The sequence below is a fragment of the Talpa occidentalis genome, unplaced genomic scaffold, assembly GCF_014898055.3.
Source record: "Talpa occidentalis isolate TD23 unplaced genomic scaffold, MPIMG_talOcc4v2.1 talOcc4.15, whole genome shotgun sequence".
In the NCBI taxonomy this organism is placed as follows: Eukaryota; Metazoa; Chordata; class Mammalia; order Eulipotyphla; family Talpidae; genus Talpa; species Talpa occidentalis.
The window spans coordinates 57,116,589-57,130,108 of record NW_023601543.1 but is presented as its reverse complement, the minus strand read 5'-3'; the positions used below and the strand labels follow the sequence as shown (position 1 = coordinate 57,130,108).

Below are 13,520 nucleotides of genomic sequence, written 5' to 3'. Positions count from 1 at the left end.
GTCTTTGGCCTTTTCCACCTTCTGGAAGATCTCTACTGGCTGCTAGGAGATACCCTCATATACATTTGACCCTTGAACAACATGGGTTTGCACTGCAGCATTCTCTTACACATGTTTTTTTTTTTTTTTTCTTTCCTGTATGAGGTCTCCCCATTCATGGATTCAACCAAACATGGATGTCAGTTGGTTAAATCCCAGGACCCAGAATCCACGGTGGATACAGAGGGCTGACTAAGTTATTGGGCATTTTAACAGCTAGGGGATTGATGCCCCTAACCCATGCATTAGTTAAGGGTCAATTGTATTTCCTGATCAGTTTCAAAAATGAACCGGCTAGAAAATCACTTTTGCCCCCTCTGCCCTCTGTGACATTTTCCGAACCAGAGCTGTCACTCATCTAATGTTATCATTTATCTCTTCATCATTTTACCAGCTGTATAACTTAACATAGTTACTTAAATTTTCTATTCCTTGTTTTCTTCAAATATAAAATAGGAATAAGAATCAGCACTTTCTTAAATATTCCTTAGAATAATAAATTGGGTAAAACACAGCAATTAGGATGGTGCCTGGGAGGTGGTTAAGAACTGACTGTTTTGGTTTACAGGTTGTTTTTCTTCAACCTTCTCTTCCATCTAAATTATTTTATCTGTCCCTCTTAAATCTGTTTCTTCTGAGAACCTTTCTCCCTCCTGGTCTCATTGGCCATGCTCACTGCAGTCAAAAGCAAGGACAGGAGACTCTTTGCCAAAGTTAAAAGCGCATCAAACACGCCTAGCATTTATTTTAATCACAAACCTACAGTCCCCTTAGCACACCCTCCTTGGGGCTTAGCCCCAATGATCCAAGGCTGACAACTTTGGGTATATGTGGTAGGAGGGGTTAGGGATAGGTAGGGAGTGTCTCTTGGTAACTCTGAAATGGAGAGGATTCCTCCAAATGGAGAACTGGGTGGAGGTTGGAGGTGACCTAGCTTCTGGGTAGAGGGCCAATAAAAAAATCAGATAAACAAAAGAGAGGGTACAAATGCCTTTACAAACCTCCCTCCAAGCCTCCACCTTGGTAGGGCAGGCTTCCATTTTATCCTGGGCTGAGGAAATCCCCAGAAAGGCCCCTTCCTTCCTCCTATTCTCCTATATGTTAAAAGAGTACTGGGGTACTGTTCTGGGGGAGCCTACACATAGCACTCCTTGATCCCCATCACCTCCCCCAAACTCCTTCAGGGAAGGAGGCAGTACGCTTGCCTAGAGGGGGGTCTAATTCACATGCCTGATGTAGGTCTGGAATGTCAACCCACAAGATTTAAAAATCTGCCCCCTTCTCCAAGGGCAAGGTCGGCTCAGAAGCCCCTAGGTTAGGTCAAGTTGGTCCCAGGTTAAGGCAGGGGAGCACAAGTACCTCTCCTCCCTGCAGTGTGGAATGCTTGAATGGGATGCTGCTAGGGGACAGGGCTGTGATCTCCACTTGGCGGCCTGAACTTACGGATTCCTCCAAGCCTGAAATACCTGTGTAGGGCTGCTCCTATAGGGAAGGGGGAGGGCCTGACTCCTCCAATGCAAGAAGGCCAGGACTGAGTTCTTAGATGAAGGGGTTGGCTCTCACCTTCACTTCTGTTCCTTGCCTGGGCTGGGCAGGGTTCATGGGGAAGGCACAGGGCTTAATCCCCTAGGGCGGGACCTCTATCATCTTGATTCCTCTTCCTGGCCATGACGGACAGACTGGCAGTTCCAGGAGGGGATGGAGCAGCAGAGCCCTGATACCTCTTTATCCCGGGAGACCTAGCAATGGATAGTCCCGAGGGGATAGGGGCTTGCCTCACCCTGTCTCCTTCCCTCACCTGGGCAAAGGCAGGTCCCACAGGGCAGGGGGTGAGACTGTGATCTCCAGAGACTGGGCTCAGATCGCACTATCTTACCCTAGCCTGAAAAGAGTTGAGCATGGCTGTTCTTGAGGGGGTGGAAGGGCGGGGCCTCATCTGACTCCTCCTCAACAATTAACAGGGGTGGGACCTCATTACATTTCTTCCCCCCAGAACACCTGGGCAGGGCAGTCTCGTGGGAGGGTGGGGGAAAAGGCGGGACCTCATCCTGGTGTAGCCTCCTTTCCTGGGTGGGGAAGTCCCAGGGGAGGGGTGAGGCCTGATCAGGACTCCTCCTCCATGCTGAAGCTGCTGCGGCGGCTGCTGGCCTTGGAGACAGCGGGGGACACCGAAGAGAGAAGGGGGTCGGAGGCAGCACGGAGAGGGGACAGAGCGCCCCCCGACAGTCCCCCCACCATCCCTTCCTCCTCCTCCATCAGAATGTCCTCCAGCCCCAGGTGGAAGGGGTCCCCCAGCTCCCCCAGGTGGTCGCTGGGAAAGTGCAGGTCCAGAAGGGCATCTGAGGGTGGTGCTGGGGGCTGCTGATGGGGAGCACTCTGGGCAGGTCCCCCCCCTGCATGAAACGTTGCTGCACCTGGCCTGCCCTCCTCCTCAACGTCCAGCTGCTCTGGCTTGAGGTTGTCAGAGGCCGAAGTCGTGGCCAGGGAGAGCAGCCCTGGGGTGGGAGGAACCGGCAGACCATGGATCTGGGCCTGCAGTTCTAGCTCCTGCAAAGTAGGGGGTGAGGGTGGGATAAGATGGGGTTCAGAGTTCCTCAGAGGCAGAGGAGTAAAACAGTTAAAAGGGTAGGCAGGCAGGATGCCTGGGTTCAAATTCAGCCTCTGACACTCCCTAGTTGTGTCACTAAACAAATCGCTTACCGTCTCTGTGCCTCAGAGTTTCAATCTGTGAAATGGGTAGGATAATGCTCCCTGTCTCTAATGGGCTGTTGTCACTTAGTACACAGAGATAAAGCTCTTGTCACAGGGCATGGCAAAAGATAAACACTATGTACATTAGCCAATATTCGTCATTACTCTTTTCAATGTTATGATTACTATTCATCATCAACATAACCATCACCGTGAGTCAGGAAGCCTGGAGATCCCCCAAATATGCCAGGAGGGGAAATTCTGGCCTGTCCTTCCTCTGCCTCTGCCTACAGGAAGCCCCCCTCACCCCCTGCCACCACCTCCTCCTTTCAGACCTGAATTCGGAGCTGCAGGCTGCGGTTGGCTTGCTCCAGGGATCTCTGCCGGCTCTCCAGGTCTTTGGAACGCTGTTGCTCCTTCTGCAACTTGCGGATGTAATCCACAGAAGCCTTCAGTATGGTGCCCTTGTTCCAGCGCATCTCCCTGTGGGGCCGAGGGGAGGAAAGGAGGGAGTGCTGCTTATGGAATCTCTCAGGAGCAGAGGGAGAGGTGCACCAGGTAGATGAAGCACCCCACCACATGGCTAGAAATTGAGGTGGGGGGTCATCAAGGGGATGGAAAGCTCAGATGGACCACCCCTACCCCCTTGCCTAAAACCTTCAAGTGGTGCCCCATCACACCTGAGCACAGGAAGCCCTCTTTGACCTGATCCCTTACTTCCCCTGCTTCATTTCGCTACAGCCACACTAGCTTCTCAACATTCCCAGAACATGGAAAACCACTGCTACCTCAAAGCCTGTGGCCTGGCTGTGCCCTTGCCTGAACACACTTCCCTACGGACACCCAGATGGCTCCTGCCCCACCTCCTTAGGCACTTCAAGTGTTCCCCGGTCAGTTGAGGCTTGTCCCACACCTACCTTCCTTCCTCCAAATCCTAACGCTTCCCTACACACTCCCATCATCTGTTGAGTTCTTTCTTCTCTGTAACACTCCTAATCATGAGGATTTTACTTATTTGTCCACTGTCTGGTGCACTAAAACATCAGTGTCATGAACGAGCTTAAGGAATCTTAGCTGTTTTCTTCCCTCTGGTATCCACAGGGTCTAGCATGGTACCTGGCACACAGCGCCAGCCCATACATTTCTTGAATCAATCAATCAAGGCAGTACCAAGTGAACAGAAAATAGACTGCCTGTGACATACAAGGAGCAGAGGATGTGCACAGGCCACAATGTCATGCACCTCAAATTTGAGGTGGGGATATGGTAGAGAGCCGCAACTCTGTTTGGGTGAGGCAAGCTGGGTGTGGGACAGGGCTGGGGGAGCAGCTGCCTAGGCGGTTCCCACCCAGAAACAACTTTAGATGGGAATAGGGTCCCCTGCCCCCCCACTTTCCACTGGTCTGGGGCCCACTCACGGGTCACTGGACTTGGGAATGAGAGTACCCAGCTCCTTGATCCTGTCGTTAATGTTGAATCGCCTGCGACGCTCAACTTTGGAGGTGGGAGAGAGAAAGAGGGAGAAATGGTTATCAAGGGGTCAAGGAGGGAAGAAAAAAAGCCAGGGGGTTGGGATCCTGTTGGAAGAAGCCTCCCAAGGAAGGCCAGGGCCCAGGTCGAAGCAGGGCTGCAAGGCTTGTTGACAAGGGCACTCAAGGCTCACTCACTCAGGTTGTGATTGTCCTTCTTCTGCCGTTCCTTCAGTAGGGCCTTGGCCTCAGTCTCTGGAAGAAAGTGAGAGTGGTCAGGGCCTCCACACAGTACTCCCTGTGAAGCTGCTGAGGTAGGCTTTGGGGGTGTAGGCAAAGGAGGTGACTTTAAAAAAGTGCCACTCTTTTTTACCATTTCTAAGCCACTGTAACAGGCCATTTGTTAAAGCAAAGATGGGAGAAAGTGGGATAAAAGCAGGGTGGACCACATGCAACAGGAAGGCCAACAGTTTCTGTCGGCTTATACCCCGACCCCAGAACCAGGCTCACCCGGGGGGACAGGATGGGCACACAGGGCTAAGACTGGCCCTGGGCATCCACGGTGGCCTAGGGGTTAAGTCTCAATGCTATCACCTCTACAGCCTGAGTTTGATCCCTGGCCAGGGAACCAAGCCACATATGGCCCAGCAGATCTCTCCCGTCTCGCCCACTGCTCCCCTCAGCAGTGTATTTCAGTAGATGTGCCTGTTCTGCTCCCCACTCTGGGGAATCCTCTCACCCTGCCCCCACATCTGGCCTATACCCCAGTTCTTCTTCTTCTTCTTTTTTTTTTAAGATTTATTTATTTGTTTATTTATACAAGCACTGGGCACAGTCAGAAGCCCAGGAGGGTGAGAGAATTCACCAGAGCCAGAGCGGGGAGCAGAGGGTGGCAGGAGAGGTCTGCGCGCCATGCGGGACCCTCCTCTGGTGGCCAGGGATCAGCCGGGGATCGAACCAGCACCGCAGAGGCTGTGGGCAGCCTCACAACCCAGCGCTCAACCGCTGTGCCACCAGAGAAGCCCTACCCCAGTTCTTCTATGCAAAATAAATAAATCTTGAAAAAAAGTTAAGCAAAATTCTGGTCCTTACCAGAGATCTCCCGTTTGATATTGGGCAGCTCAGCAGGGCAGGAGTTGCTGACGGTGATGGCTGGCGTGGTTACACCCTGACTGCTGTATACATCGAGCAGACTCCCTGACACAGGCAGCTGAGGCAGAAAGGCAGGAAATCAACTGCTGGGAGTAGACCCCAGGCCCCGCCACTTCTCAGCATCAGGCTCCCCACCCTCTACGTACTCTCAGCTGACTCAGCATGGGAACCCTTCCCTCTCCTTCGAGAGGGTTTTACATGGTGACCCAACAGGGAGGACAGGGCCACATAATCCTATGCTGCTCTGTTGGGGACTGGAGACTGCTGGGCCTGTTCATCATACCCCGACTGCTCCTCAAAACCCTCAGGAGCCTCTGAAGACCCTCTTCTCAAACCCAGTGCTGACTGAGAAGAAATGCTGGAAAAGCACCCTTCTCAGGTCCTGGTCAGTCTACTGCGACACCGTGGTCCCTCAGCACCCTTAGCATGGCATTCCAACTCAACATTCTTGGAGCACACCAACCCATTCTTCTCACACCTCAGGAAATTGTCATAGCAACATTCCATCCAAAGGCCAGCCTTCTCGAGAGTTCTAGCCCATTCTCTAGGCTTCTGCTATAATTGCCTGGCACCATCTTACGGTCTCCAGCTGCCATGCAGCAAGGTCCTGACACTAGAGTCTTCCTGCACATTTGATCTCTTACGATTTGTTATTCAGCTACCCAGTAACCCTTGTTTTTATATCAGCCTAGACTTCTTCCTTTCCTGGGCATACTCTAGGGCAGCACACTTATTCATAATAATCAGTCCCATCTCTTCAAGAGTTTCCCTTTCTTGAAACCCCTGTCAGTCTGATGGATCCTTTTCACATAATGTTCCAATATCTAGTTATGTCTAAATAAATAAAAAGTTCTGATAAATGGGGGCCTCCCTGGTGGTGCAAGGGGTTAACTCTCAGCACTAAGAAGCTATTTGTAGCCACTGCAGCACAAGTTCGATCCCTGGCCAGGGAGCTGACCCACATGCACAGCAGACCTCTCCTGTCTCACCTGATGCTCCCCTCAGCAGTGTGTCTCAGTCAATCTGTCTGTTCTGCTCCCTACTCTGTCTCTGGTGAATCCTCTCGTGCACCTACCCCCACACCTCTGGCCTGTACCCCAGCTCTTGTATGAATACAAAAATAAAAATAAATCTTTAAAAGAGTTCTGATAGACGATTTTATACATGCTTCTACCCTCTTAAGTTGAAAAAAAGCAAAGCTATAGCCATTTGGTATATCCTCAAGCAAGTTATGAACCTCCTAGCATGTTCCAGAACCAGAATGTGCCAATTTATTGGTTTATCCTATACTCTAGAAAGTTTTATCCACTTTCTATAGCCTTTAGGCACGATTCACTGCAATTGACAGGATACACTTCCATCACCTCAAAGTGCAACCACACCATGTTTTTGTTTTTTATTTTATTTTTTTAAAGATTTGATTATTTATGCATACAAGAGCTGGGTGCAGACCAGAGATGCAGTGGTGAGAGGATTCACTAGGCACAGAGTGGGGAGCAGAACAGGCAAATGCACTGAAATACACTGCCGAGAGAAGCAGCAGGAGAGACAGGAGAGGTCTGCTGTGCCATGCGGGTCACCTCCCTGGCCGGGGATCAAACTCATCCTGCAGTGGCTGTGGATAGCTTCACAGTACTGCGTCTTAACCCCTTCCGCCACCAGGGAGTCCCCACACCATGTTTTGAGACTTGATGTTTTAATCACTTCATGATCTGGTTATGTTTCAATGACCTGAATCTCTTGACACATTCAAATTGCTACAGGGATCCTCTTCTTGGTCTCTCCTCCCACAGAGCCTTGGTATGTCTGAAAAGCTCCATGAAATCCCCACCCAGTATGTGTAAAATCTACATGTTCCACGTAGTCCAGCATAAGGCCCCAAGACATTAGTTATGCCCCATTCTTATCAGATGACCTCCCTCTCTACCCAAGGTGAGGGGTTCTTATACACACAGCCAGCCCGGGTGTAGCCTCAGTGATTGAGGGGTATCCTAATTGTCAGACCACCCCTTAACTCAGGGCCTCACCGTGCTGGGCAGCTGCAGCCCTGTGGTACCTCCAGGCAGATAGCTGAGCATCTCATCATTGTAACTGGACTCCAGGCTGATGATCTCATCAATGACATCATCAATCTGAGGGAAGAAGAAAGTGTGGGAGAGGGGTAGAAGCTGGACACAGAGAACATCAGATGGTCATCTGCAGCCACTCACCTCCTTCTCTGAGCTGGACCCAATGGTGAGCAGTGCCATGGGGCTGTTGGGAGCGCTGCCTGTGGGGCCAGTGGCGTGGGCAGCCTCAGGGGCAGGAAGTGGCTGGGCACTAGCAGCCCCTGGTGGTGGGGTGAGGGCCTGGGAAGCCAGCTTGGGCCCAAGTGTGGTAGACAGGTACTGTTTCACCTGCTGCCGGCGCGCCTGCTGGAGGTGGTAGCGTGTTGGGTTCTCCAGATGGGTCTGTACCTATCATATGAGCGAAAGGAGGAGACAAGGTAGAACAAAGCTCTGAGGGATGACTCAGCCCAGCCTGACCCTAAGAAGTCATCTGCTCCTAGACTCAGCAAACTGGGCCCAGAATCTGAGAATCCCTCTACCCCAAGATACTGGGAAGTCTCCCCCAGGACCCAACGTCTCTTTCCCAGAAATACCTCATAACCCCCAAGATCCACCCATGGCCGGTAGAATCCCACAGTTTCTGGAACACCCTGTTACAATCCCTAAGAGATGCCCCTGGTCTCTGACACCAGTTAACAGACCTGGGGCTACACGTGCTTCCCAAGACACCTCAATGGCCAAAGAACTCCAAGTGTGTTGCACGTCCTTAGCACTCTTCCAACAAAGTTACTTCACAGAGTCTGAGGCCCACCGAGGGCACTCACGAACCTCCCTGGTATATTAAAACATCCTACAGCCTCTTAAGAACCCCTTACAGCCGGGCGTAGTGGCGCGCGCCTGTAGTCCCAGCTACTCAGGAGGCAGAGGCAGGAGGATCGCTTGAGTCCAGGAGTTCTGGGCTGCAGTACGCTATGCCGATAGGGTGTCCGCACTAAGTTCAGCATCAATATGGTGACCTCCCGGGAGCGGGGGACCACCAGGTTGCCTAAGGAGGGGTGAACCGGCCCAGGTCGGAAACGGAGCAGGTCAAAACTCCCGTGCTGATCAGTAGTGGGATCGCGCCTGTGAATAGCCACTGCACTCCAGCCTGGGCAACATAGCGAGACCCTGACTCGCAAAAAAAAAAAAAAAAAAAAAAAAGAACCCCTTACAACTACACAAGAACACCTGAAAAATCCTAAACACAACAGAACACTAGCACAGCCCATTGTAATCATACCTGGGACCTTCCTCAGTGCCCCTCAGGACCTGGCTCAAAGGCTACCAGGAACCCTGTCCCAAGGCTTCCAAAGGTCACCTTACCTTGAGTACCTCCCTGGGCACTTGAGCAGGGGGAGGACGGCCCAATGTGTGGCCCCCAGCAGAGACGCCGACCACAGAGATGGCAGGAGAGGCAGGTGCAGGGCTGGGAAAGGGAGAGGCTGCAGCCTGTTCCCGACGCTCACGCCTCTCCTGCTCCTGGGCCTGGGCCCGCATTAGCTGCTGCCGCAGCAAGACCCGTGATGAAGATGATGATGACATGGCAGGGGTCCTGGAGCCCCCTGCAGAAGATGCAGAGAGTGTAGCTGGGGTGGCTGGTGTGGCCTGGAGTGATATTGGGAGGCTGTGGAATGGGAAATATGGGGCCACAGGTAAGCTAAAAGTTTCATCCCAAGCCTAAGGGGTCACAGTATGATTGATGGAGTAGACATATGAACCAGGCCTATCCTCTGCCTTCAGAGGCCACAGTCTGATAGGAGAGACACAGGAACCTGGCTTGGCTGCTGGCAGCCCTCAGGGTCAGAGTCTAATGCAGGAGACTGTACAAGGACCAGGCCTGGTCTCTGCCCTCTGGGGTCAAGGTCTGATGGGGTAGACACTGGAATCAGGCCTGACCCCATCCCTCAGGGTCATAGTCTTATGGAGAAGACACTGGAACCAAATCCTGTCCCAGCCCTTAGGGGTCACATTCTGGTGGGGGAGACAATGGGACCAGGCCTGGTCTCTGCCTTCAGAGACCAGAGTCTAATGGGAGAGACACAGGAAACAGGCCTGGCTGGTCCTAGCCCTCAGGAGTCAAGGTCAGATGGGGGAAGATACTGGAACCCAATCTGGACTCAGACCTCAGTCCTTAAGGGAAAGCTTAGATTTGGGCTAGTTCCTGTCTTGAGCAGAAATGCCATTGTTCAGCTGTGGGAGGGCAAATTTATCCTAATTAAAGGAGAGAGGAAGGAAGCGAAATGGAAGCTGGGCAATAGATTCAGATAAAGGGTTCTTAAGGTCAACTAGGGTTAGAGATGCTCCCTGAGCTCCTGGGGGTATACATCAGGCCATGTGGGCAACCTCAGGCCCTTCTTCCTCCCCTGCCTGGGCCTCTGGTTCCAGGAGCTAGTCAGTCTTGAAAATCTCGGAGATTTCACAATCCTCCCTTCCTGCCCCTCTTCCAGGTCCCCTCCCCTCTTCCTAGAGCCCAGGCCGATGACTCAGCACATTTGGACTAATGAGCACAGGGAGAGAGGCGACCAGCAAGGGCTGGAGGTGGGAGAGTTTGCTGAGGGAGGGTGTGAGCAGGGGTTGTGGGAATTCCACCCCACCTGGGGGTGGCAGCTCCGGCAGGTCACACCCCATCCCTGGGCACTCCAGGCATGCAGCAATATTGATATATGAATAGGTGTGCAAGGGGAGGTGGGGGGGGTAGCCTCTGAGGTACTGGTACCCTAGTTTGGCCACCTGCTCTCCTGTTTGAAATGCTTTTTTCGGGCCCCTAATTTTTATCTGGAAAATGCAGGTCAGTGAGAGAATGGGTTGGGCTGGTACTGAAGGCCACTGCCTAAAACCAGGGGCTGGAGGGACCTGAGGAATTGGGAGGGGTGTAGGACAGAGGAGACCTACCTGGAGCGGAGTGGTAGGGGTTGACTTTTGAGCTCGTAGAAGCTGTCTGGATCAAGGACGTTTTCTAATTCGATGTCCGCAACAATGCCAGATTCCGGAAGTAGAGAGCTTAGGCTGAGGGTTGGGGGAGGTCGGGGTGGTGGTCAGTGATTGAATGGAGACCTCATTCAAGGGGGCGGGGAGAGGGGGAGGACACCAGGAAAAAGGATAACAGGAACTGAGTATATCCCTCCTAATCTGCCACTCTGCGGGGGATGCCACCATAAATTCCCTTATCTTCTCCTATTCCCACACCTCTCTCCCCTCTCTTGTTGTGTTACTCTTAGTCCCTTAAGTTTCAAAATAAAAAGAGTGCCTGTATCCCAACTCCTCACTCTATCACTTAAGGGTAACAACCTGGATTTGAAAGAAAGAGAAATGAAAAATTTAGGAATGAAGATTCACTTCGCAGGATTCCTGACTTTGCATTCAGAGTTCTCCCAGCCCCCACACCCCCTACAGTTTTCCTGGCAGCTGAATGTGAGCCCACCTTTGTCCATACAGAACAGCATGGTAGGGGCAACCCTCAGCAAAACAGCCCATTGTAACACAAATTGAATGCATCACAAAGAGAACTGGGGTCGATGATTCACTTTTCAGAGGGATTCACCACTTTGCAGATGAGTTCCTCCCCCCACCCAGAGTTCTTGGGATGCTAACACACAACCCAATATAATATGGAAATATTAAAGGTAATATGGATTAACAGGGGGAGAGTTTGGGTGAGCGAAACTCTCATCACTTTATACTTAGCCAGAGGAGCCTGCCCAGAGCTCTGGTTTTTGTTTTTGATAGCTCAAAACACATGTGCGCGCGCGCGCGCACACACACACACACACACACACACACACACACCCCTACCTCCAACACCCACTGACACACAAAATAAAAAGCCATGTGCACCCCTCCCTTTCAATTATTCCCACTTCCATGACGATCTCGGTTGTTATAAAGACACTAGAAGATGGTGAACCGATATTCAGAAAGGATCCTGCTCTGCCCTCCCATGCTGGGTGCAAGATCCTTGTGAGTAGGGGACGCAGGCAGACACATATGCATCCTCGAATTCAAAGATTTAGAATCCTGAGAGGTTATGGGTGACTTCACTTGTTGAGACTTCTCTCCCTTCCCCAAGGATCTGTCTTCCTTCCTTTTCTCACCCTCAGATGGGGCCCTAAAACCACCCAGGAAGTCAGGAAGAGGAAGCTCAGGGAGCCACTGAGCTCAGCACAATCCCAGGCAAAAAGCGGGCAAAGCCCCCTTGCGGGACACACACCCACTGCACAGAAGTTGGAAGAGACAGGTGCCGAGGTGGGAAGGATGTGGACAGGGAGGGCTGGGACTTCCAAAGAACTCCCTGGTGGAAGTGAGGATGACAGGCCAGAGAAGACCCACCCAGGCAGGGTTGGTGTAACTGGCGCTTATTGCATCTCTAGGGAAAGATTCAAGATTATCTCCAGAGCCTGAGAGACAAACTAGGAGAGCCATGTACATGTGTGTGCCTGTCTGTGTGTGTAGGGGGTTGGCAGGGCTGACTGAGAGGCTAGGGCAGGTGGCAGCAGGAATAAGACCCTCTTCTGTGTTCCCAAATAAGGTCTGAGGCCTTCTCTGAGCTGAGAGGTAGTGCCAGCCCCACTGCCTGTCTGCCTGCCTGCCTGCCTGCCATTCAAGCCCTTTTGCGCGTGTGGAGAGATTTTTCCACTATTCCTGGGATCTGACATAGCCAGGTGGGTGGGCAGGGGTGACGTGATCATTCTGGTCAAGTTTTGATGAATGTTGCTTCTCTTGTTTACTCACACACGCATAAGGCTAGTCCCACGCAGCATATCTAAGATACCCTCAAAATCCCTCCAGATACAATGTTAGCCCCAAACAGCTTTCAGCAACCAGCCACTGGGAGTCACCAATCTCCCAAGACAGCACCCTTCTTTGACAGTGAGGTAAAAAGTCCAGGATTCCTTTAAAATCAGTGCCTCACCTACACCACAGCGCCCCCCAAATCATCCCCCTTATGCCTGAGTCACAGACCCTAAATTCAGTCTCTAGTTAGAGTCCTAGTCCTCAAGCTCAGGTACCTTAGACCACTTTCTAGAAACAACAGAATCTGTCCCTCTAGATCCAGTCAAGGCCCCCTCCAATATGAACTAGGCCTCCCTTAATGCACTTTCAAGACTCCTTTAAGCCTCAGTCCAAGCAGGCCACCGCCGGATTCCTTGGGCGCCCCCCCAAGACGGGCAACCCAACGTCCTCCAAGCCTAGGCCAAGCACCTCCAATCCCAGTCGCGGAACCCTGCTGCCCCCAGATCAGGCTCCCGGGAGTCCCAGTCAGCGCTACCGGCCCCAGGCGGCCCCGCACCTGAGCAGCTGGGCCGAGTCGGCCGGACTGCGCTCCTCCAACAGCACGAACACGGCTCGAGGGCCCTCTGCGCTGGCCTCTACGCCGTCCTGAGCTGGCTCGGCTGCATGAGACATGACGCCCGGCCCCGGGCGAGCCCTGCCAGGCCGGTCGGGCCTCGGCCCGATCCCCCTAACAAAATAAGAGTCCCCCTTCCCCCCCCCACCCGCTCACCACCGCCTCCTCCTCCGCTAAGCCATGGAGCGAGCTCTGCGCGGGCGGGAGGCGTCGGGGAGATGGGATGGGCCGTGAGTCATCCCCCGCCCTGAACGGACCAACAACACCCCCAACCTAACCCCGGACGACCGCCCTCCCCACCCTCCCCCCGCCTAGTCCTCTTTCCCCTCCTCCCTGGGCTGGGGAAACTCCACAGGAAGTGACCGCACGGAGGATGGACGGCTCCCCAGGCCACGCCCTCCTAGTGAAGCGACCAATGGTCGAGAGGTGGTTTGAGGCCCAGCTCTAAGCCACGCCTCTTACGCTGAGGGGAAGCCTGAATTCGGTCGGCCTCTCTCTGAGGAGGGGGCACCTAGGCCACGCCTTCAGAGACTAGAGCAAATCAACGAGAGGTAATTTGATTGATCCACGCCCTCTCTCCTCAAATTATTTCTCCGCAAGATATTAAGCCGCTCCTTGGGCTTTCAGCGCCTGCGCGCTAATGGCCAGTCGGAGCCCCTAGGAACTCCAGGCCACACTTCAAGCTGTGGAACCACGCCACCTTTCGGCTAGGACTCATAATATCTGCGCTCTAGACCT

At 52.8% G+C, this 13,520-nt stretch overlaps 1 protein-coding gene across 2 annotated transcripts; it reads right to left on the bottom strand.

The window, feature by feature from the left end:
• Positions 1-748: 748 nt before the first annotated feature.
• Positions 749-13,084, bottom strand: TFE3 (transcription factor binding to IGHM enhancer 3). Of its 2 annotated transcripts, XM_037512413.2 has the most exons (10): positions 12,726-13,084; positions 10,331-10,444; positions 8,762-9,062; positions 7,562-7,807; positions 7,379-7,483; positions 5,292-5,409; positions 4,398-4,454; positions 4,149-4,224; positions 3,066-3,213; positions 749-2,586 (listed from the first exon to the last, which is right to left on the bottom strand). In XM_037512413.2, the coding sequence occupies exons 1-10, from the start codon at positions 12,839-12,841 to the stop codon at positions 2,143-2,145; spliced, it is 1,725 nt and encodes a 574-aa protein (XP_037368310.1). In that variant the 5' UTR covers positions 12,842-13,084; the 3' UTR covers positions 749-2,142. The 2 variants fall into 2 exon arrangements, with proteins under 2 accessions (XP_037368310.1, XP_037368311.1); XM_037512414.2 differs by lacking the exon at positions 12,726-13,084 and having other exon boundaries at positions 8,762-9,000; positions 10,331-10,388.
• Positions 13,085-13,520: the final 436 nt, after the last annotated feature.

Bases quoted from the DNA above. Each gene is read 5' to 3' on its own strand.
- TFE3 (XM_037512413.2), bottom strand. From the start codon at position 12,841: ATGTCTCATGCAGCCGAGCCAGCTCAGGACGGCGTAGAGGCCAGCGCA. The intron at 7,484-7,561 runs GTGAGTGGCTGC...TTCTTCCCTCAG, and splicing joins GGTCCAGCTCAGAGAAGGAG to ATTGATGATGTCATTGATGA. The intron at 5,410-7,378 runs GTGAGGCCCTGA...TTTCTGCCTCAG, and splicing joins GGCTGCAGCTGCCCAGCACG to CTGCCTGTGTCAGGGAGTCT.